The sequence below is a fragment of the Pleurodeles waltl genome, chromosome 6 (genome assembly GCF_031143425.1).
Source record: "Pleurodeles waltl isolate 20211129_DDA chromosome 6, aPleWal1.hap1.20221129, whole genome shotgun sequence".
NCBI lineage: Eukaryota > Metazoa > Chordata > Amphibia > Caudata > Salamandridae > Pleurodeles > Pleurodeles waltl.
In genome coordinates, this window is record NC_090445.1 from 464,858,244 (window position 1) to 464,880,287 (window position 22,044).

Consider the following 22,044-nt stretch of genomic DNA (forward strand, 5'->3'; position numbering starts at 1 on the left):
TTTGTAATCTGCCTTGCCAGTTGCTGTAGGAGAGGCTAGTTGAAGTTGTCTGGGATGTTGTGATGTTTTGGAATGGCAATTGGGAGAGGCTATCTCGGAACAGCCAGGTTTTCACCACTCTCCTGAAATTTAAGTATTCTTGTATATAGTGGATCTTGGTCGATTGAAAGGGCCACAATTTTGCTGCTTGAACCAAAATATACTGGAAGGATTCTGTATTGTAAGTGGTAAGATGATCCAAGGGCCTCGTCTGGAGCAGAGATGATTTTTTTTTGGTTGTATGGTTAATTTTGTTTTATGGTATGGTGGTCCTTTTCTTTGAGAGGCTAGGCTCCTATGCGTAGTGCTTTGAACATTGATCCTCTTACTACCTGTAACCAGTGAATATAATTTGAGCATTATCTGTGTGGTTATACCATTAAATCGTTAAAAGTGAAGTCGATATTAAATAGGAGAAAGGACTGATGGGTTCTTGGGGAACTTCATACTGTAGGGTGTGAGGGGCTTATATAAAAGGAGGTAAGGATACCAGATTTTCCTTTTCCCTGAAGTAGGAGGCATTTCAGTACGCTGGGGCAGCTGAAGAAGAGTCTGCTTGTGAAATATGTCACATGCTGGTGGTGGATCAGAGAGTAGTACGGCAACAACCACATTCTTTTTTCTATGAGTTTTACATCATCCCATATAAATATCAGTGCAGATTGAATGCTTTTACCTGTTCTATAGCCAGTTGGTGATCTGATATTATGTTGTTTGTTTCATCGAAGAGAGATGTGAAAATGCTGCCCTTTTTAATAGTTTACCCTGGAATGGATCTTGAGCTTCTTAACTCTAGGGGAGGCAGCGCCAGTAACTTGTTTTAGAATGTCCCTAGCTACTATATCATTTGAGTGTTGCAGATGGAATTGCGCAAGGGATGTCCAGTTCGAGTGTGCTTTCAAGGCGCTGTTAAATGCTGCTTATATTTGTCCTTAAAGTTGTTGATGACCAAATATTTTTGGGAGTAGCTTGCTGGGTGTATTAGGTTAGGCTAATTCAGTGTTCTCTGGCCATGAAAAAGGCTCTGCATTGTTGGGGACCTCACTCATGAAGCTTCTGTAGTTGATAGGTTAAGCCTCTAAAGCATAGGTCTTCAAACTGGGGGGCGGGCCCTCCGGGGAGGGGGGCACACTTCTGCCAAAAGAAGTATTATACAGATGATAGGCCTTTGTTTTAAGCAGAAGCATGTTATTGCATTTTAAAAAAAGGTAACTGTACTTAACTGCAATGTTTAAATAGGTCTAGGCATATTTAAACATTGCCATCTTTATAAAATAATTGTGACAAATTCTGAGTGGGGCCCAGTGATTTTTATTTTTCAACTGGGGGCGGGGGGGTGCGGAGACCTCTGCTCTAAAGTGAGCTGCCTGCATGTGGGTCAGAGTTGTTGCAGATCTTTTGACAGCTGCAGACATCTAATTTCTATTTCAGAGGGCAATATACTGTATGCAAGTTTAAAACTAACTTCTTTGAAGTCTTAGTGATAAAGATCGGAATTTCAGAATTTCGGACTTGCGGTAATTTGTGCACGAAGAATATAAATGTTAACTATCCTAATTTGAGAATCTCATGTAAGTAATCGAGGGATTTTTCGGGATACTTTTAATGAGGTTTAAATAAAAATGTCACAACTGTATTCATTCCAGCAACTAGGGAAACCGTAGTAGGAAACAAAGTCCAGAGTTTGTGCCTCCGAATAGTTCTATAAAGAAACATCATGGATTCTAGTCAGAAATTATTAGTGCAGACAGTTTAAAATCTAGCACCTGTCTCAATTGAACATCAACGTATTCTGAGCCACTCAATGTGACATAATAAGCTAAAGTTCTGGAAATTATCTACCACTACACCTAGGTCACAATTAAATTCCGAGGATGACCTTGGTGTCTTCCAAATGAGTTGTTAAGTTCAATCCTAAAAGAGTAAGGGTATGATTTAGTTTAGTCTAGGAGTTGCTCAGTTAAAAATGTGGTTGGTATCCCTGCCACCTTATTACAACAGCACTGTATCCTGTGACACTTTTAATAAGGTGGACAGCATAACCTTCACGTTTGTAACAAAGTAATCACCTGCCAAACTCTAAATCTGGCCCCAATTAAAGAGTGCAGAGTAAACACACAGAAGCTGAAAAACACCTCGCTGAGGGGAGAGACTCAGAAGACCACACACTTTTGCTGTACTTAGAGGTGCATGGTAAAGTTATGCAGACTGCCCTCGGCTAGGTAAAGCCAGTCTCCGGGCTTGGTTGCTCTTTGGGAAGTACTGGTGGACTAGCTGATAGTTTCAAAATAAACTAACGAGTGTTTAGTAAATACCAGGGTTGTAGGAGAGCTCTAGCTGTGACGAAGATCAAATGTGTAGATTCCCTTTGAGAGAACATGAAAAGAGGAGGTACATCTTGATTGTCCATTGAAATATGATCCTTTCTTGATAACAACTAAATCACTATAGCTGTTTTTTGCATATTCTAGGGTGTGTGTGAAGAGATGACCTACAAGGAGATTCAGGAGCAGCATCCGGATGAATTTGTGATGAGAGATCAGGATAAATATCTTTATCGCTATCCAGGTGGTGAGGTGAGAAACCAACAGAACACACTCTGTTTCATTATATTAGCTCTGCTACTTTGGGCATTCCTTGCAATCGGTGTTAGTTGTTCAAATGTCCAGGATGGAAGTTCACATTTACAGTACCCAACAAAAATACCACCCCATCCTGTTTCTTCAATCACAACCCGTCTGCTGTATTGCATTCACATCAACATCTGGTAAATTGATGGTTTTCTTTCCTGCTTGTCCTCACTTCATTGACTCAAATTCCACGCTGACACCACTTATGTATTTTAGATCATTTGTACAAAATCGCTGCAGTTCCAAAAGCAATTAAAAGTTGCAGGGCCAGCCTTAGGGCCATCAGATGCACAGGGCTTCCTCCTCATGAGCCCATCTCTCCAATGGGCCCGGTCTATTAAAATACCCAGTTCCATTAGAGCTCGTCTTGGCATATCAAAGTAGGCACCTTTCTATGTAATTTACTCGAGCACAATAAAGGAATGGTGTTTTCCTTTTATATGTTCATCATCCATGGTGATCAAGATTTGCCTCGCTTTCTTCTTGTGTGCTTTTGCCAAATGTACCTAAACACCTACTTATACGAAATAATTATTTTCAATCATAACCATTTTTATTTAGAGAGCTTAATAAATTGTATATATCAATTGCCCTATTTGATGGTGCTCAAACAATCTTATCAACCTTAGATGGATGAACATGGTTTTTGTGTAACTGGCAATCAAGCCTATGGGCTGCATATAACAATAGATGTGAACAGTGAGCTCTTATGAGGTTACTGTCTTACTAGCCCCAAAATAAATGTGGCAGTACAGTCCGAATTATAGTCAAACACTTATTATTTCATATGAAAAGAAGTTATCTTACAACTTATAGAACCCTAATGTACCTTTTAAAGATTAATATATTTTTAACATTTGTATATAGTACTTCCACTGCTTCTCAGCTGCTTCAGACTGTTGCCAGTGGAGAGTGGGAAAATAAAGTCAGTGATAGGTTGAACACTGCTGTCATTTGATGTTCTTAGTTTTTCTGGGGCAATTTGACAAGAGTGGGTTTTTAACCCTTTCACTGGTAGGCCTTTCTACTCCTGTGCTGAGTTATTTTTTGCCTATTTAGGGGAGTTCGCGCTCAGACCCGTCCATAACCATTTGTCCGCATAAGGTATCAACTCCAAATTTGTATTTATTTTTCCCAACATCTTGGGGGTTCTAAAGTTACCCAGGGTTTGTGGATTCCCCTGGAGAGTTTTTGTGCTTTCAGCCTCCTTCTAGGCAGTGGTAGAAATGGGTATGAAATCACTTGATGATCCCGGAAAGCTATACATTTCTGTAAAGTAGACAAAATTCTGAATTCAGTAAGGAGGTATTTGTGTAGAACCTTCAGGGTTTTCCTATAGAAAGTAACCTTTGAAATAAACAAAGTATTGCAATTGAGTTGAAAAAAACCAGCCATTTGTATCTACGTTTTAATCTGTAACTTCCAACTATGCCAGATTTTCGAAAGCAATATACTGTTACGTCTGCTGGACGCTTCTGGTTGCGGGCATATATAGCGCTTTTAGCTTCACCAAGAACCCTAGGTACCCAGAGCCTATAGCTGAGCTGCACCTTGCAATGGTTTTTTCTTGTATGTAGAAATTCATTTGGTAAAATATAAAGAGTGAAAAATAGGTATCAAGGAAACCTATGTTTTTCCAGAAATGGTCACAAGATATGGAGTTTAGAAGCAGTGTTTTTTTTGCTCATCTCTGAATTTGTGGGTACCCATACTAGCATGTGAATTAAAGGACATTTCTCAAAATGACCTCTTTCATGCACACACTCCTATATTTGGAAGGCTCAAGTGTGGAGAAAGACAATTGGTGATAACACTTGTTCTACTATTTCTGTGTTCTCCAAATCTTCTGATAAAAATGGTACCTCACTTATGTGTTTAGGTCTAGTGCCCGCGACAGGAAACCTGCATTTTTGTTCCCGAGCCCAGCGGCCAGCGAGAGAAACCTACCAAAACCAGACTTTTCTGAAAACTAGACTCCTGGTGGAGTCCAGGGAAGTGTGGCATAGATCCCCCTCCTTTTTCTTATCCAGAGTCCCCTGCAAACCTCAAATTGAGCTAAATCACATTCTGTGTGGGATCACTGCGCCAGCACAAATTTCTGTGACCCGGAAGGGCCAAAAACGTGTAGAAATTAAGGTGGAGCCAAAGCAGGTCCAAAAGGGCAGTACCTTTCATATGTTTTTAGGCTGACTGCGTGGGCACCCACAAAAAATGGGGCAGAGTTTTGATCAGTAAAAATGGGGCACTGCTGCGGATTCTGGAAGCTTCCACCACAGAAATGTTGGGAAAATGTGTGATTTTAGGCAAAGTTGGAGGTTTTCACAGCAATGTGGGTAAGAAAATGGTGTGGGGTGCATGTGATGCACACCACCCTCGGCTCCCCCAGATGTTTAGTTTTCAGAGGTGTCTGGGTCTGGTAGCTTTTCCAGGAGGCTGAGTCCAAAAAGTGCTGCAGCTTACCATTGCAAGTGGGTAATATTGGAAAGCTAGCTAAGTTCTCTTGGCCCATATGTAAAATCAGAACCCAAAAGAGTCAGATGTCCTCTTGTTTGTCTTTGGGATGAGATGCTTTAGTCTGGGAAATGGGGGACTACCCCCTTCATTTTGGGTTGGGGGCATAATCATGCCCATGGTGGTGGGCAGCCACAACCCCTCTTTTTTTTGTTTTTAAAATAAATGCTTCCCTGGTGTCTAGTGGGCTTTCTGCCTCCCCTGGGGGCAGATTGGAGGTAATAATCCCCATTGCCCCCCAAGAGGTTGCAGAAAGACTGTGCCCATTTATTATTTGAAGGGGTGAGGACATTCTCATGTCCATTCTGGGCATCCCCTATCCCTACACTACCAAAATAAATTCCTAGTGCCTAGGGGGCTTTCTGCCCCCCGGGGGGGAGGTGGGCGCGGGCCTATTGCCCCCATCTGCCCCCTGGAGGGCAGAAAGTCTGTGCTTATTTTGTTTGAAGGGGGACAGGGTTGGGGGCATAGAAATGCCCATTCTGGGCAGCCCCCACCTCTACATGAATGAAAAAAATTAATCCCTGGTGCCTAGTGGGCTCTCTGCCCCCACAGCTCCATCCCCCCTTTCTGGCCAGACTCCTTGCACATTCCCAGGCAAATGCCCAAGTGTGGGATGCTTGATCTTGGTTGACTGGTCAACTGCTACAGTAAGAATATCTCAGGTAAGTTACCTGGGATCCTAGTGCCTTAGGTACTACGCAGTATGTAAAGCACAACAAGGGCAGCCCTACTCACAAAGAACCTGAGCCATACAGTGTTTATCTAGAGACAATGCTTCTTGTTGAGAAATTATATACATACATAATAGAAATAGCCCAATTACATTAATTATATATTCATAGGACGACTGAGGAGAAATCACTCTCGTAAGTAAGAAGATACAACCTCTTTGATATTTCGAATAAGAATTATATTCATGTAATGAAATACAAAATTCAAACTTATCAAAACATTGAAATGAAAGTGAGTAAAGAAAGGTGCCCAGCACAAACTGGAACTCACAAACCCATAATTCCCCCCCAAAAAATCAAAAACAATCCCAATATTTGAAATCCAGGTTTCCTAAATTCTAAACAAAAGTGACCTAAAAAGTTACCTAAATTTACCAATAGTCCATATGTAAAACCCAATTAATTTCAAAGGGTTACAATGTTAGTCACTAAATGACAGTTGGCAGCTTTTCAACCCTGTAAAAGATGTGGGTTTTCATCAGGACTAACATATAATAAGGACACCTAAAACAGAGAACACAGGTTTAACAAAAATGGGTAGGAGTTTCACTCATCAATTCAGTAAAAATCGACAATCCATTCAAAAGGGCCAAAGAAAGCACACCCACCTGAATAAAACAAGGAACGAACACCCATTTGGTGTATAGTTAAAAGATTGTACTTACAAGAGGTCTGACATTGCATAAAATCCGAAATAGTGAATTTGTGTTTTTAAGAGCCAAAGCAAATTATAAGATCCAATAGAGTGTGATAAGAGGATGGTTACCCCCAATTGTTGTCTTCAAGGTATATTTCCAGTAAAGGGGAAATCGCCCAAAAAAGGTTCTATTCAATTGCTGTTTAATCAAAATAATTAATAATGATTAATCATGGAAACCAAAGATAAGTGAGACAATACTAAATTTAGACAGACTCACCCTTATCTAAAATGATAGTTCAAATTAATAGTTCCTAAGTAGAGCGGCTCCGTAAGGTGTAAACGATCTGAACAGGTGGGTGTAGCCTGTGGAAACTAAACCAGCCACCTATTCACCGAGCAAAAAAAGAGGGAGGAGGGACACTTTCAGAAATATGAGGAACTTGGGGTGGATCACCCAGCATGGGCTGAGACTGATGGGCTTAGCCCATGAATACTAAAGTGTGCCGTTTGCCTACAGGAAGGACAATAAGATCATGCTGGCAGGACCAAGGACTGTCAATCAGGAAAAATAACTAGTGGGATATCGGGTCTGAGATCAAAAGAATGAGAGGAGCATCTTATGCCAACCTACGAAATAAATACAAGTTTACCAAATCATAGAACTGTACACTTGGTGCATGAAAAATCAAGTGAATAAAAGAAGCATCTCATGCCATCATACACCACCAAAGTTATAGGACTAGATACATAATATAAAGATGTATTACCAAGCGCAAGGGGGTACAAAACCACTAAGAATACATTAATACATAATCATAATATTGGCTGTAGGTTATTGAAACAAAATAATTAAAACATTAATGATGGTCAGTCATGACTGCACAAGAATATCTTAACAAAGTACTCCCATGTTATAGTCCACCTAGGTAATAGTATGTGGAACATAATAATGATCATTCATGACCGTGCAGAGATATCTTAGCAAAAAAACTATCATATCATAGTCCACTTAGGTAAGAGTGTCTCTTCCTGGCTCATACCTAGTAAGTGAAGTGATAATTTATGACAGAATGCTGGCTATAAAGGAGCAAGTTCATATGTACATGGCCCATATCGATAATCAAACATATTAATCAAACACAGCATTATTGATAGCTCGTCAGTGAAGATATACTGCCTAATGCTAGGCCCAATGAACAACATGGGGTTACCGTTCATATACAAAATTGTCAGGAATTGCCTCAGGGATGGGCATATCTGAATCATTGTCCATGTAGCCTCAATTATACATCCATGATTCTGGGATATATACTGGAGCAGCATTATTTAATTATCCAATTCAGCCATATATGTTTGCCATTCCTCTACTGCATTCAGTCCGTTGTCAATAGAGTCACATCATTCAATCCACTTCAGTTCCATTTTTCTAAGCATTAGTAAGGGCTCCTCACCGCTCAATGAAATCTTTTACTTGCCATTTGAGCTCATCCGCTGAATGATTGTTCTTTTGAAAGTATAAGACAAAAGGAGCTGTAATGACTTAACACCTGAGACGGCTGAGGTGTTAACAGATGTGTGTTTTCACCTGTTAACAGGTCTGTCCAATATATATTAATGCGCATGGTCACCAAATAGTGTAGATACATTTTTTCGTATTACAAATAGATACAATTTGCAAGTCAATTTTCACTGAGGTACTATTAGGTCACTTTTGGTACTATGCAGAGCACTTTTAACTGTGCTATTTCCCACCCTTGAGGCAAAAACAGTCTGTGTAACTTTGTTCTGGGCCAGTGCAATTTTGCTCACAGACTTGTCTGGTAAGCCTTCATGTACGGCATTAGAATAGTCTACGTGTCAGTAATTACTGTCAAGACCAAGGCTGCGCTGTGCGTAGTAGTTATTAAGTAGAGTATGCATTCAAGATAAATCATGATCTGGGATTGTACAAATGATTTCTGTGTTCTGTGAAATGAATGGAAATCCGTTTGATTGGTTGATGTGCTTTCCAGGAATGATGTAAATCAAGCAAGAGCTGTGCTTCTTATTACTTTCCCATTTTGCAGATGTTATGGTAAAAGCCTGTGGCTGAAAGTCATGGAGGAATCTAGGACTGTCAATGTGGATATATTTTCTTTCCTGCCCAGAAGGATTCCCAAATGTCTTTTTTGTTGCCAGACATTTTTTTTCTTTTTACATTTTTCTTCATTGGGTTTCAAATCAAAGCATACAAGGCCATCATAGGTATTACAGGCAGATGTGCATAAAAAAGAGCAGTACGTTCCAGCAGATACAGCCTGAATCGCAGCCTTCAAGGCACAGAAAGGAAAATGAGGAGGAAACAAAACATAAGTGTAGGAAAGTGCCCCTTTGTGTGTGGTCACCCCCACTTTTTACCCCCAATGCTGATGTGTAGGATTCTGCTAAACAGGCCCAGTGCCTGTGCTCTCTCCCTCCCTAAATTGTTATGTTGATTTGGCAATTACCTGATTGGCAAGAATTGGCATAGGTGGTAAAGGGGTCCCCAGGGCTGCAGCATGTGTTTGTGCCACCCTGGGTGACCCTCCCAAAGTACTGATGGTAGGCCTGCCATTGCAGACTGCCAGCGCGGTGCAAACTGCTCAAGCTTGACTGTGCCCTCACCAGGAGTAGCACAGGTCCATGCACTGCCTTATATGTATGGAAGACACTCCTAAGGTGGGCCTTTGCAACACAAGAGGCAGGGTGCCTTATATTTAAGGTGCAGACATGAAAGCACGAGCTTCCAGGCCTCTATAGCGTCCTTTCCATTAAGGTATACTATAATTGCAGGCTGATCCATAGGATAACATGGGACTTAAGCTGCAGTTTACCAGGGCTGCTAGCTCTGTGATGGTACTGCCTTGATATGTCATGTTTGGTGTCAAACTACATGTCTTCTCTCCCCAACACGGATTTTGTCTTGAGGGACGCCTGACACGCACCCAGGTGGTACACGAGTGCTGGGTCACCTGTTGGCCACCACCCTTTGTCCTCTGGCTGAGCAGCCCGTGCTTCTTTTCACTCTTGCTGCCGCCAAGACAGGTTTCTGACCTCCGCCAGGCAGCCTGGGCACTCATAGGAGCCAGAAGCAAGGGCTAAGGCAGGACGTTCACACCTCTCTTCCCTCAGCTAGGCTAGTGAATAGAGCCATCAGGGCATTGAGCTTCAAAAGCTTCACCCCCACCCCTGATAGCTATCAGCACCCTCCTCCAGTGAGGAAACAGCCTTCCATCTTCCCTCAGGCACCTTTGCTTGTGGTCAGGCGGTAAATTAGGTATGCAGGTCTTTGCACGCCCCTAGCAGGATGACCATTGCTCTAGGGTGAGCAGCCTGGTCTGTGCACTACATTTTGATTTCTGCCATCTTAGGAGTTGCAGAATAGAGTGTTCTGGGTAGCTAAAAGATGCCTGCCCTACTGGATGTGGTCACCTCAGGGGCAGATCAGCTATTGGAGATAGCTGTCCATTGGCTGCTAGCCTCCACACCCCTAAATGCAGGATTTAAGGAACACCCTTCAAACCAGAACCTCAGATTTGATTGACCAACTTGAAGATGGACCCAAAGAAGCTTTTCATCACTGACAGATGGACTTTATCCCCTGCTGCAACGCAAAAGAAGGAAACTCTGTCCCTGAGGCAACAGACTGTTTACTGCGTGATCGACCTTTGCCCTTGGTCAAAACTTGTCACTGACGAACAGAGGGACACTTGTTGAGTCGGAATCGCCTTCAGTCTCCCTTGGATTGGTGGCATCAGTCCCCTGCAAAGTGCAGGTAAAAACAGCAGCAGGAACTGAAGTTTCACTGGCCATCGGGCCTGCTGAGTGGTCAATGGAAGTCAGGTGGTTCAGAGTCTTCCGGGAGTTGTAGTCCATCCTGCCTCCAATAATCAGGCAGCTACCCCACTCCCTCCAACCCCCGTAACTTCCCAAAGGATTTTTGCCCTCTTAACACTGCAGGTGCAGGGCACAGTGTGCAACCTGCATCTGACATCCTCAATCCAGCCCCAGCTGAGACTCTGCATTCGTTTAACAGCCAGGACAACTCTGCACCCGGACACTACAAACCTGGTAGAAGCGAATTGACTGTTGTGGCCTAGTCCCAGGGCCCTCAGCACCTTACTCCTGTAAGGATTCCCCACAGCTCAACCTCCAAATGGTCGCATTCTACCAGTGTCAATCGTGCCATTGATTTCAACACGAGTCCGGTTCAGCACCATCGACAGCCAGGCCACAACTCTGCACCAGAACTCTGCGGGCCAGGTAAAAATGTTCTGACTGGTGTGATATGGTCCCATAGACTGCACCAGCTTAACCTTAAGGGAGTCATTACAACCTTGGCGGTCTTGCAAGAAGACCGCCGAGGCTGCGGGAGACAGAATACCGCCATTGCCGGCGGTATTCCTGGCTCCCTATTATGACATTTCCGCTGGGTCAGTGGACGGTAACGGTGTTACCGTCCGCTGACCCAGCGGAAATGTCACATCAACATTGCTGCCGGCTCGTAATAGAGCCGGCGGCAATGCTGATGTGCAGCGGGTGCAGTAGCACCTGTTGCGCATTTCACTGCCCGAAGTTCGGGCAGTGAAATGCGCGACGGGGCTATGCCTGGGGGCCCCTGCACTGCCCATGCCAAGTGCATGGGCCGTGCAGGGGCCCCCAGGGGCACCCCAAGTCCCCTTACCGCCAGCCTTTCCATGGCGGTGCTTACCACCATGGAAAGGCTGGTGGTCGGGGACTCGTAATCCCCAGGGCCGCGGTAAATTGGAGGGGCCGGCGGTGTGGCCGTGGCTTTTGCGCCACGGTCATAATTGCTGGCGGAACACCACCAGCCTGTTGGCGGTGTTACCGCCACCTTACCGCCGGCCGCCAGGGTCGTAATGACCCCCAAAGTGTTTCCAAGTACCACACTTTCTAAATGCATTTTTTTCAACCTATATTTTCCCAATGACTTCAAAGTAACGTTTAAATGCCATTTCTGTAGTGATTTTTCTATTCTAAAATCAATATCTCTGGTTCTCCCGAATCTGTAGTGTTTGTTTTGGTGCCTAGAACTATATAAAAATAAACTCTATTTTCATGAATTGGTGTTGGATTTCTTTCAAATCATGTCAGTTATTTACCGACCATGTTTATGCTGTGAAATGCTTACCGCATTTTCCCCCAAGTAAAGCCTGACTGCTCTTGCCACACTACAAGGCTTCATCTGAGGGTTTACTAGGGTAAATCAGAGGACCATCTCTAAGGTATTGTGATAGTAATACATGGCGAGGGCTCATCCGCACACCACGTAATAGTCCACTTTCCAACATGAATGTTCAGTGAGCATAACAATTGTGCATTGTGTGTCACATCTCTTTTAAATATCCCTCACGGACCATAACGTAACAAGCTTGTATCTCATCCTACAAATACACAGGCAGTTTCTGTTTGTTTCCGAAAATGAATGCCTAACTACTTTTACTATGGATACAACCTTGGAATAAAGTGCACTTTGAATTTTTGGTCTACATTAAAATGAATAAGCTACTCTAGTGTCTGGCCCAAGCTCCCTGCATTGATCTAGGGTATACCTAGTGTATGTTTTTGAGGAGACACAGAACATGATCAATCAACCTATGTGGGTGGTTAAACGTCATCTTGTAGTGTGACATGAGTTTAGAACACCAAGTCAAGGCGGTGGGCACAACATTATTTGAAACTGCTTTCTACATCATGAAATCATACTTGACTGTCATCAGTACTGACTTGCTCTGCTCAAACTGAAAATCCTGGTGCATATGTTTTGTAACAGATAAAATCTTACGTGGAAAGTTATTATTTGTAAGCCTATTTATAGGACACATTTACAGAATTCAGTTTATATTTTTATTTAAAAAATCTGTTGTTATTTACTTGCCAAGAGTTGACTAAAGCAGTTTTCAGTATACCTTGATCGGGCCCTTTGTTTTTGATGGAAAGAGTCTATGCTACACACTGGATTAGTGTTCTTGGGTAATGTGTGAGTCTGTTTGCCATAACGTGTGAACCATAGAGGTATTTGGGCAGCACATGCATCTTTGGGAACCAGTAAAAAATAAATGAGCTGCAACCTGTGAACTTGCTTGCTTGTTTCCCATGACATTCAGTGGATACTTTGTGCTGCAATCCACATAATGGTATTGCTTGACTATAGACAATAAAGCATTTGGTGGGCAAAGTGATGCACGAGTCTAGAGGATCTTCAGCCTAAGAGCAAAAACCTGTAACATCCCTCCCTTTCCAGTAAGGCAGGCTCTAACGTACTCTCGACAGCACTTGAATCGCTGATGGTAAGGAGAGAAGAATGATAATCAGTGAATCTATGCAGTGGTCTGATTATGTATGCATCCCTTGCATCAAGCTGATCCATAAACTCCTATTATTTCTTTACCATTTATTACTTAAAGGCCTTTGTAAATGGAATGAACAATGCTCCTAAAAGGACAATTTTTATATTAGAGAGAAATGTTGTATTCTTCACTGTACTCCTCACCCTGTGGTGTTACAAATGTTATGTGTGCTGTGCTCTATGGCATAATTTTAGAATTTGAATTCAAGATTTTACATGAGGCCCCGCATCAGTGCCTGGAAAATCAGTAGGCCAGCTACTTTCTGAAGACTGGAGGAAAGAGCTGCAGCTAAGCTTTCTTCTGGAAGGGGGTCGCCTTTCCCTCTGAACCTCTAATAAAAAGATGAAAGCACGATCCCTATATCCAACCCTTGACAGGCTTGCCTGATGCAAAATGCTGTTGGCACTTCTTAAGCAATGATTAAAGGAGGATGACCCTAAGCCCTCTTTCTGCATTTGTATGGATTATTAGCATGTGATCTGGCAGATCGCTAGCTGTCTGTAGCCAGACCTAAAAATAAGGACTGAGGAAAAAGTTTGTAGGGCCTGATTACATTTTTGCAGTAGCTTTAAGATATTTTATAGTGCAATATTTATTGAAAAACCTGAGAATTGATATTGAAATTTATTATTGTAACATAAAACACTCAGACCAGGCCAACTGTCCTACTTTACCTGCAAGCACAGCCCCTTCTGGTCCGCCACACTGCAGTTGCAAACTTTTCTTAGTTGCTGAACATTTCCAAATTAAAGTATGAAGGTCCAGCAGAGAGGTTCTGGAATGGTGCCAATGTAGTGAAATGGAAAATGCATGTCAACGTTGATCAAAATAAATGACAGTTTTCAGCTCAATGTAGTGGTACAAATGGCCCCATTGTGTATCTGAAGCATAGCTGACAAACAGTAAATTACAGGAATTCAGTACTATTTGAGGACTGCATGAAAGTAGATTAGACGGCTCCCAAATTGAATCTGCCAACAACAGAGCTAAGAAACTTTTCGAAATTGTAACTAATGCTTCTGCCTCTTCTAGTGTGACTGAGCCTGGCGTGAAATGTGTAAAAGTCAGAGATTAAAGCTTACCTCATATCCCTTCCCAGCATTCCACCTGCAGCCACATGCAGGAAATCTCCAAACAACTGATCTAATTCGAAATGATCTCCCAAACTGAACTCTGCCTCAAAGTCTCCAAAGCTAAACTCTCACACCGTGCCTCAAACCCACTACCATCTAACCTAGCCAAAGTGATGTGTTCTACCATGGCAACTCGCTGGGCAAACCTGTTTAATCATCCGTGTTTCAAGGAGTATTTTCTGACTACCTAAAAGCATGTCAGATTATATTTTTGTAAGGAAAAGCATTATCACTGGCTCAAGCGGCTTCGCTCTACTACTGGGAAGCTGCACCAACAACCACCTGAAACAATTTATGTATGACAACAATCTCTTTGATAACTTTGTCTGGTTTCAGGGCTTGCTGCAGTACTAAAACTGCCATTTTGCAAATCGTGGTCTTTTTGTTTCATAGACAAAGGTGAACCTTGTATGTTTATTCTTTTAGACCTCACAGAAGCACAACATTTGTATTCTCATACTTAAGAATCACAAGTTTAGCATTGAAGCTAAAGGGCCTGATTTAGATCTTGGCAGCAGGGAATACTACATCACAAATGTGACGGACATCCCATTTGCCGTATTACGATCCCATTAAATCCTATAGGGATCTTAATACGGCAGACAGGATACCAGTCTCATTTGTGAAGGCGTATTCCATCCGCTGAGGTCTAAATCAGGCCGAAAGTTCTAAATTAGTTCTGAATTTATCTTTTTAACAAATCGCAAAGGCTTATAATTGTGAATTTACTGTTCAATCCTGCTGGTGTTCCTCAAGGAGCCTTACTGAGATCTGTCCTAGGCCCTGCAATCTTAAATCTCTATGTTGATCTGTTAGATGAGATTATCAGAGATTCAGTCCTTCCATACCACCATTGTGATGATGGTACACAACTGTATCTAAATGTTTCCACTCCTGAATATGTTACTTTGGTAGTTTCAGCTCAAGAGAAAATTCAAGCATGGATAATTGTGCATCACCCTAAATTCAGTGCTAACTCCTTCCTATTTATTTTGTCCGAACCCAGTGTTACTCCACTCTAGAAATGGAGTGCGTCATCCAGAATCCTAGAGCACACTCATTTTGTTCTTGACAGTCACAGATCTCAGTTTCACTCTCGATCCGGCCTTAAATATTTAATTACTTCATGGCCAGCGGCACTAATAATCAGCTTTAATTGATTAATCGAAACAAACATTTCTCTCCAGAACAGGGCCGGAAAGAAGTGATCTGAGCGTTGCTATTGTTGACAATTGATTTTAGTAAGCCACCCTTTCTCGCATTCCTAAAACGAACTTTTCTCTTGCAAAAGCATGTTTCGCTTTATCTCCGGAACTGGCCACTGTGATAACATCACATGTACTGCGTTTATAAGGCTGGCTCAGTACTGATGGCAGATCAGCATACAATCTTGCAATTAAACTTTGATCACTCTTGCTGTTACACAAATAAATTGAAGATGTTTGGTGTCTGTCTCCAGCTACACAGCTCAAAAGTTCATGATTGAAACCTCTAGCTAGTCTTCTCCGAATATGGTCCCAGTGTCTGGAATACTGTTCCACCTTAAATTCAAACCATTTCACTGTGTATGTTAAGAGAACTTAACTACTTTTACTTCTCGATCAGTATTCCACCTCTCCTGCCATCTAATTTTTGGTTCTTCAATCTCCTTCATCCACTATCGTTACCGGGACCTTAAGATACTGCATTTTACTATTATATTTACAGCAGCCCTCTTTTTTTGTTGACAGTCCTTTTATTTTAACATTTGTGAGCTAACCGTTTTTATTACTGATCTTCCTTTTGAACTACTGCACAGAAGCGTGGAATTTAATAAAATATGTTCTTGTCCGTTGGACAGATTGCTTTATAAATCCGATTGTCCTGTAAAAAAACAGCTACTTGTCCCTTTGGAGCCACATAGTGTGGTGACAAATTATGGAAGCCATTTAGCAGTTTCCTTATTTTACCACCTTTCTTCAGATCTATATCCTGGGGCTGGAAGTAATGGTAAGCAGTAGTTCCAAGGTTAGCATGCCCTTTTGAATCTGTGCAAACCTACTAACTTGCATGTTTTACGGGTTTTCACCAGCTCTTCTTTAATTTTTCCCATACTGAGAAAGTTTAGAAATGTACTCCTGACGGGGACAGAAGTAAAACTTCTTCAAAGGTTAGGGGAAAAAAAGTAGTTGGAGGGAAAGTGAACTTGTAAACGCTCAGCAGATTTTCACATGAGCAAATCTACACATTCATATTTGCTCATGCTAAGATGCAGTTCATAATTTTTTTCTAGGAGTAAGATTTCTCTGCCTACTTGTGTAAATTCTCTTGAATTCATGAAAGCCGTAAATCTGCACTAATTCAAGGACCTATACCATAGGTGCACTTTTGTGTCTTTCTTTAAGAATTGAGCCCCTAATTAGATGTGGCATTAACTGAGAACTTTTGGTTTTATTAAATATTCTCTCTCCCTCTCCCACCCACTCCTTCTCCCCCTCTCCTCCTCTCTCCCGCTTCCCCTCCCTTCCTCTCAAGAATCATATCAACACACAAAGTAGTTTGTTCAATTTGTACTTTTCGAGACAAAATATACTTTTGCTATTTTGCCAATGTTTGTTATAATGGTGAGGGCCCAATAACTCACACAATATTAGTTAGACAAAAACCTTGTCAAAACAAGCCACACATGGACTAAACCAAGAGGCTTACCACCAATGTTAGACCTATTGGCTTTACCAATGCTTGTTTAGTTTCATGTTTCTCACAGTCTTGTTGAAACTGGTTACACTGATTTTTCCAGTTTATTTTCCATTTTATGTACTTTTTTGGAAATGCTACCATCCATCAACCCATTTTACTATAAATAGTATCTAAAATTTCACAGTAGTCTAGCAAAAGATTTTTTCCTAGTTGCATTTTTGGGAGCATTTTATTTTGAAAGCAAAGAATCATCAGTCTTGCTTTCCAGCCTCTGCAGATATTTGAATCTAATTAGAGAGCATTACGGGAGCACAATGCATAGCCTCGTATTGGTAAACTGCAAATGTGTGTGTACAATATTGTATTGTACTTGAGCCAATGTCAGTAGTGCAGTCCTAGCTTACAACACTTCCTTAGAGCGCTCAACTCAATGATACAAGCTCTGCATGAAGGAAGCATGAATACAAGTTCGAACAGCATTAACCTATGGATGGACAAGAATATGAAGTTAACTGCCGACAGTGTCCATTCCTGATCCGTAATGTGGTATTGTAGACTGGCAGCCTAAGGGTTTGTGCTGCAGGAAGTTGGGTCTTCTTGTCTCAAGGACAAAATAAATATGAAATGTTGTTGTCTTTGACCCCAAACAATATATCCTGGGATTGGAGCAATAGGAATTCCACACCCCTGCACTGCACCATTTGTTTCCACTTCACTCGGAAGACCTGTTCCTGTACTACTAATTTATTGAATTAAAAAAAAAAATCTTGATTTTCTTTTATTTCCTTTCTCCTTGTAAAACACTCTAAAGATCTTGGGCCAGATGTAGCAAAGGGTTTGACCCATTCTGTGTCTATGTGAAAATGTGTTCGTACATATGGCCTCTTGTGCCTTGGCTGCATCAGGTCATTGTGTGGTTTGAAATTAAAGCAGTGCTAATTTTGGTGCTTGCAGAAGTACATTAAGCCTGCCATTTGTCAAGAGGGGATAGCGCAGCCTCACCCCCTTTACCTGGTGTACTCGGGTTGGCAGTTTTCTCCTGTTACGGCTTGACTGGCAGCTACTGCATGCTACAGAAAATAGGAAACCCTCTCAGGTCTTCTTTTTTTTTTTACTGTTAATGTGATTTAAGGTTTTTACTGGAGAAAACTATTGTTTTCCTTCCTACAAAAAGGCCCTTTTTGACAGTTCAATGTAGTTCTACCTAAATTGAGGAGCCCTCCATATGAATTCCTGGAAGCATCATCTTTGCAGGATAATTCCTGCAACAGGGGTCTAATAAGAACTCCACTTTCGATCCTTATTAAATCAAATATGCCTAACTCCTTTCTGTCAGAACACAGCCTCCTACCTAGAGACACTATTCTTCACAGTGAATACTAGTACGCTGCATTAATTATAGAAAGAGCTAAAGATTATAAAAAAAGATGTTTGTCACCTATCACATAGCAGAATATTGTTACCTCTAAAAATCCAAAAACAGAAGGTATAATTTCTTAAGTTATTGTATACTACCATCAATCTAACAAACACTAACTTGGGAGACATGGAGGTCAGTCAAGGAAAACCCTCCCCCCCCTCCCCCACCCCCTTTACTATTAATTGTGCCTGTTTCTGAGATATACAAGGATGTGCAAAGTTGCCACCTGAAGGCCTGGTAACAAGTTTACTAAGCACTGTCCATGACTAGTGTTCGAGCAGATGAAGTATGTTTGTGCAGTATGGTTAGCTAAAATGTTGTATTTCGGATTTGAGTGGCCATTGAGTGAACAAAAACATAAGTTAAAGCCTGAAATACTAAGATGGCCAGAGTTCATGATTGTCAATTTAGATTCCATAATAGATATCCTTCAGCGTGAAATGAATTGAAAATCATAAGCACTGAATATTCTTATTCACACTTGGGATTCCAGAGCTCTTTAATGGTATATATATATCTCCATATATATCCATATATATATGAAATACTTTTCTGGCAAAGATAACTTGTGAAACGGACAGTTTTGGTAGCCTATCTGTAGAAAATATTTACCAAATTCTGTTTATTTTTCTGAAAAATGTAGCCAATTATAACCTTAAAATTCACTAGTGTAAAACAAATGACAACTCTTTCAAACACATTTCTTTAAAGGAAAGTGTAAGGGAAACTCTATCATTGTAGTAAGATAGGCTGTAGCCTTAAGTGGCTGTCGGAAACAGGAGAGTGCTACTTTAAGGAAACACACATCACCAGTCTGCCATCATGCTCCTTCAGTGTTGGTTGACTTCGTTTTTTTTTTTTTTATCTTGCTCCTGTGAGAAGGGCACTGGAGCATCTTCTATGGCTTTCCTCGGATGAAAATCTTTTCCACTCTTGTGTAATTCCCTCTCCACCTTTGGTGACTGGGATTATATTTCTTTCATTTCCTAACAGGAATTATTTTCCACAATGTCTTCAATATCATATATCATGTAGCAGAAGAAAAAGCAGAAAAATATCACCCTGATGTTTGTATTTTATGCCTCCTGGTTTCCTATTTCCAAGATGACTGTACATTTGTCTGAAAGGTCTTGAAGATCCCTGAAGTGCATGGAGAAAATGTGACTGCATGGCAAGCAGGAAGGAATGAGATGCCTGATATTCATTTCTGGAGGCTCAGAAGAGTATTGGCAAAGGGGTTCCTTTTACTACACTTTATCCCATACTCTACATTGCATAAGTACTTAACTTTTTGACTTCTTTTGACCGCCACTTAATCACTACTGGAACCCAGGGACCAGAACTGAAGAATTTTTCAAATCCAGGGACCTTCACTGAGTCATTACTGGAAGCCTAAGCATTTTCGATTATTTTAACCACAAAACAATACACAAAAAACATAGAAGCAAGCATTCATCAAACAAATACACACGATACATATTTTATTTAATTCACAAACAAATATAAAAACAAATCAAAATTAGAATTTTAATGGTAAGGTTGGAGCTTTTCTAAATTCAGTTGAGTCCACTCTTCATCCATATTATATCTTGTTTGATGCACTTCTACCACAAATAAATATGAGGTTGCTAACTTAGTTTGTAGCCTGCAAGTTTACATTTTGCTTCTTTATTTATAAACACTTTATTAATCTGTTAATATTATTTCATTTTCTAAGCAGTTGTGGCATCCTTGAGTAAGCTTTGTGGACCGCCACCGGTCTCTAAACCACAGCTTAAGAACGACTGCTCTATGGATTCTCTAGAGAAAAATCCAAAAAGCAATCTGATCATCGCAAGGGCCATCATTCCTGTTGGAAATCTGGATTTGTGACATTAAGGATGGTCCCTGCTTGCAGTTTTCTGAACAAAGAACACACTGCATTGAAGAGACCAAGACCAGTGATGTCAAAGGAACCTTTTGCATTGAAGCATACTATGAAATCAAAACACTCTACATCCTGCAGCTTATTCCAGCATGTAACATTATGATATATTTAACTAAATAAATAAACCTTCTACTGTGGAGATGAGTGTGCTTTCTGACCATTCTAGGCATGCCTATCTGAATAGTGAAATATCTAAATCAACTTAGTCTACTCCTACATCCCCTCATCTACCGATCACTCCTTTGACATCCTCTGTGTCTAGATCTGTCACCAGTTTGCTTACGTTTGTGCCAGCTGCCAGTACCACTCCTCCACCTGTGACTGTAGTACACGCTACTCCCAGAGTTTTCCCTGACAAAAAAAAGTCACGCCTTCAAGGAGATCTTCCACTTCACACGTCACTCTTGTAATTCCTCATTGCATAGGTCAAGGTACTTTCAAAGGAGACTGCATACTCCTCATGGAGCATGTACTCCCTAAAGGGCTCACAGTCCTCGAAGAGCATCCACATACAAGTATTGTAGTTGATATAAACCCCTTCCATAAGATTTTGATCAGGGGTTCTTCAAAGCAAAGTATTCTGATGCCAGCAGCTTGTCCCACAATATATGATACTTCAAACTGTACAGCAACACACTGCTTCCAGATCTATGCTACCTCTGGTGCGAGGACTGGTGGAGCCAGCCATGTAGCTCTTCCTTGCTCCTGCTTCTGTGAATGTATCTCCACCTTGTTTCCAAAAAAGTACAGGTCTCCAGAACAGGAACCTCTTCACTGAAAGGAATCCACAGCCTTATGTTTTTTTCTGAGGCAAGGTAATCTCATGCTAATACTCCTTAGTCTATGAAGATTTGCTGTACATCAGCAACATTGATTAAAGCGGCCCGTGCAACCTCTTTTTTAAGTACATCTGAGAGGGCACTGTGCAGCACTCTTAAGGTGATTTGAAGTTTCAGTTGTTGCAAGTTACACATATGAGGCAGACATACCTACCTATCTGACTGAATGTTAGCTCATCCAGAAAGCATGATGGTTCAGTGAAAAGAAGCTTGGAGAGGTTAAGTGGTGGGGTCCACTATTTGCTGAAGATCTTTTCTGTTTGTGTGACACCTTGTCCATCCACAGCACCCTTCAAAGTCTTTACCCTTTGGTGATCTCGCTTTATCTCCTTTGCTTAATGGCATCTATTTTGCTACCTCTAGCAATTTCAAGAGCAGTTTTCTGTTATTTTTCCTGATCCTTAAAGGACCCCACCATCCAGTTTACCTGAGCTCCTGTAGCTGATGGTGGAGACCCAGGTTCTGTGATTTGACGTATTTCACCCAGCACTTCTCCCCTGAATCTATTCAGTTTATTACCTTGCCACAGGACATGGCTTAGCGTGCCTCTTTCCTGGCTTAGTATGCAGACTTCTACGTCTCAAAGCTATGTAGTGTAAGTAAGGTATAAGAGCATCTCTCTCAGCTGCAATTTCAGTTTGGATTCCATTTCATTTGTGCTACTCACATTGTTGGTGGAGTCCCATAGAATGTCTGACACATCCTCTGTCGACAGCTGGAGTCCTGTATTCCCTTACAAAGTGGTTTGAAACCTCCACTTTGGCGCTGTTCTTAAGTTCTTCAATATTTTTTAGTTTCGTGATTAGTGTTGGTCTGTCTACTCATCTTAAGACGTTCTCAAATGACAGCTGCTTCATCGCCCACCCCCCTTAACGTAAGGTCATTTAAATTGATGATTGTTTCAAACTAATTATTGCTGCAGCATACTATTTATATCTAGCATCTTGTGGTTGCTGCCATTATTTGGCAGTGAGTCTCCCCTCCTGGCTTCCCCTCTCCAGTCTTGTTCAGAATATGAACTTTTCTATAATTCACTTTTTGGAACCATAGGAATGAGATATGCCATGATTAAAATCCAGAACAGAGCACCACTAATCTCAGCA

General features: G+C 41.4%; 1 protein-coding gene across 2 annotated transcripts in view; it reads left to right on the top strand.

The window, feature by feature from the left end:
* Positions 1-22,044, top strand: part of PFKFB2 (6-phosphofructo-2-kinase/fructose-2,6-biphosphatase 2) — a 241,642-nt gene that overhangs the window by 151,938 nt on the left and 67,660 nt on the right. For both annotated transcript variants that reach the window (XM_069238608.1, XM_069238609.1), the window contains exon 11: positions 2,511-2,615. In XM_069238608.1, the coding sequence (XP_069094709.1) occupies positions 2,511-2,615 (105 nt within the window). The remainder of the gene's footprint in view (positions 1-2,510; positions 2,616-22,044) is intronic.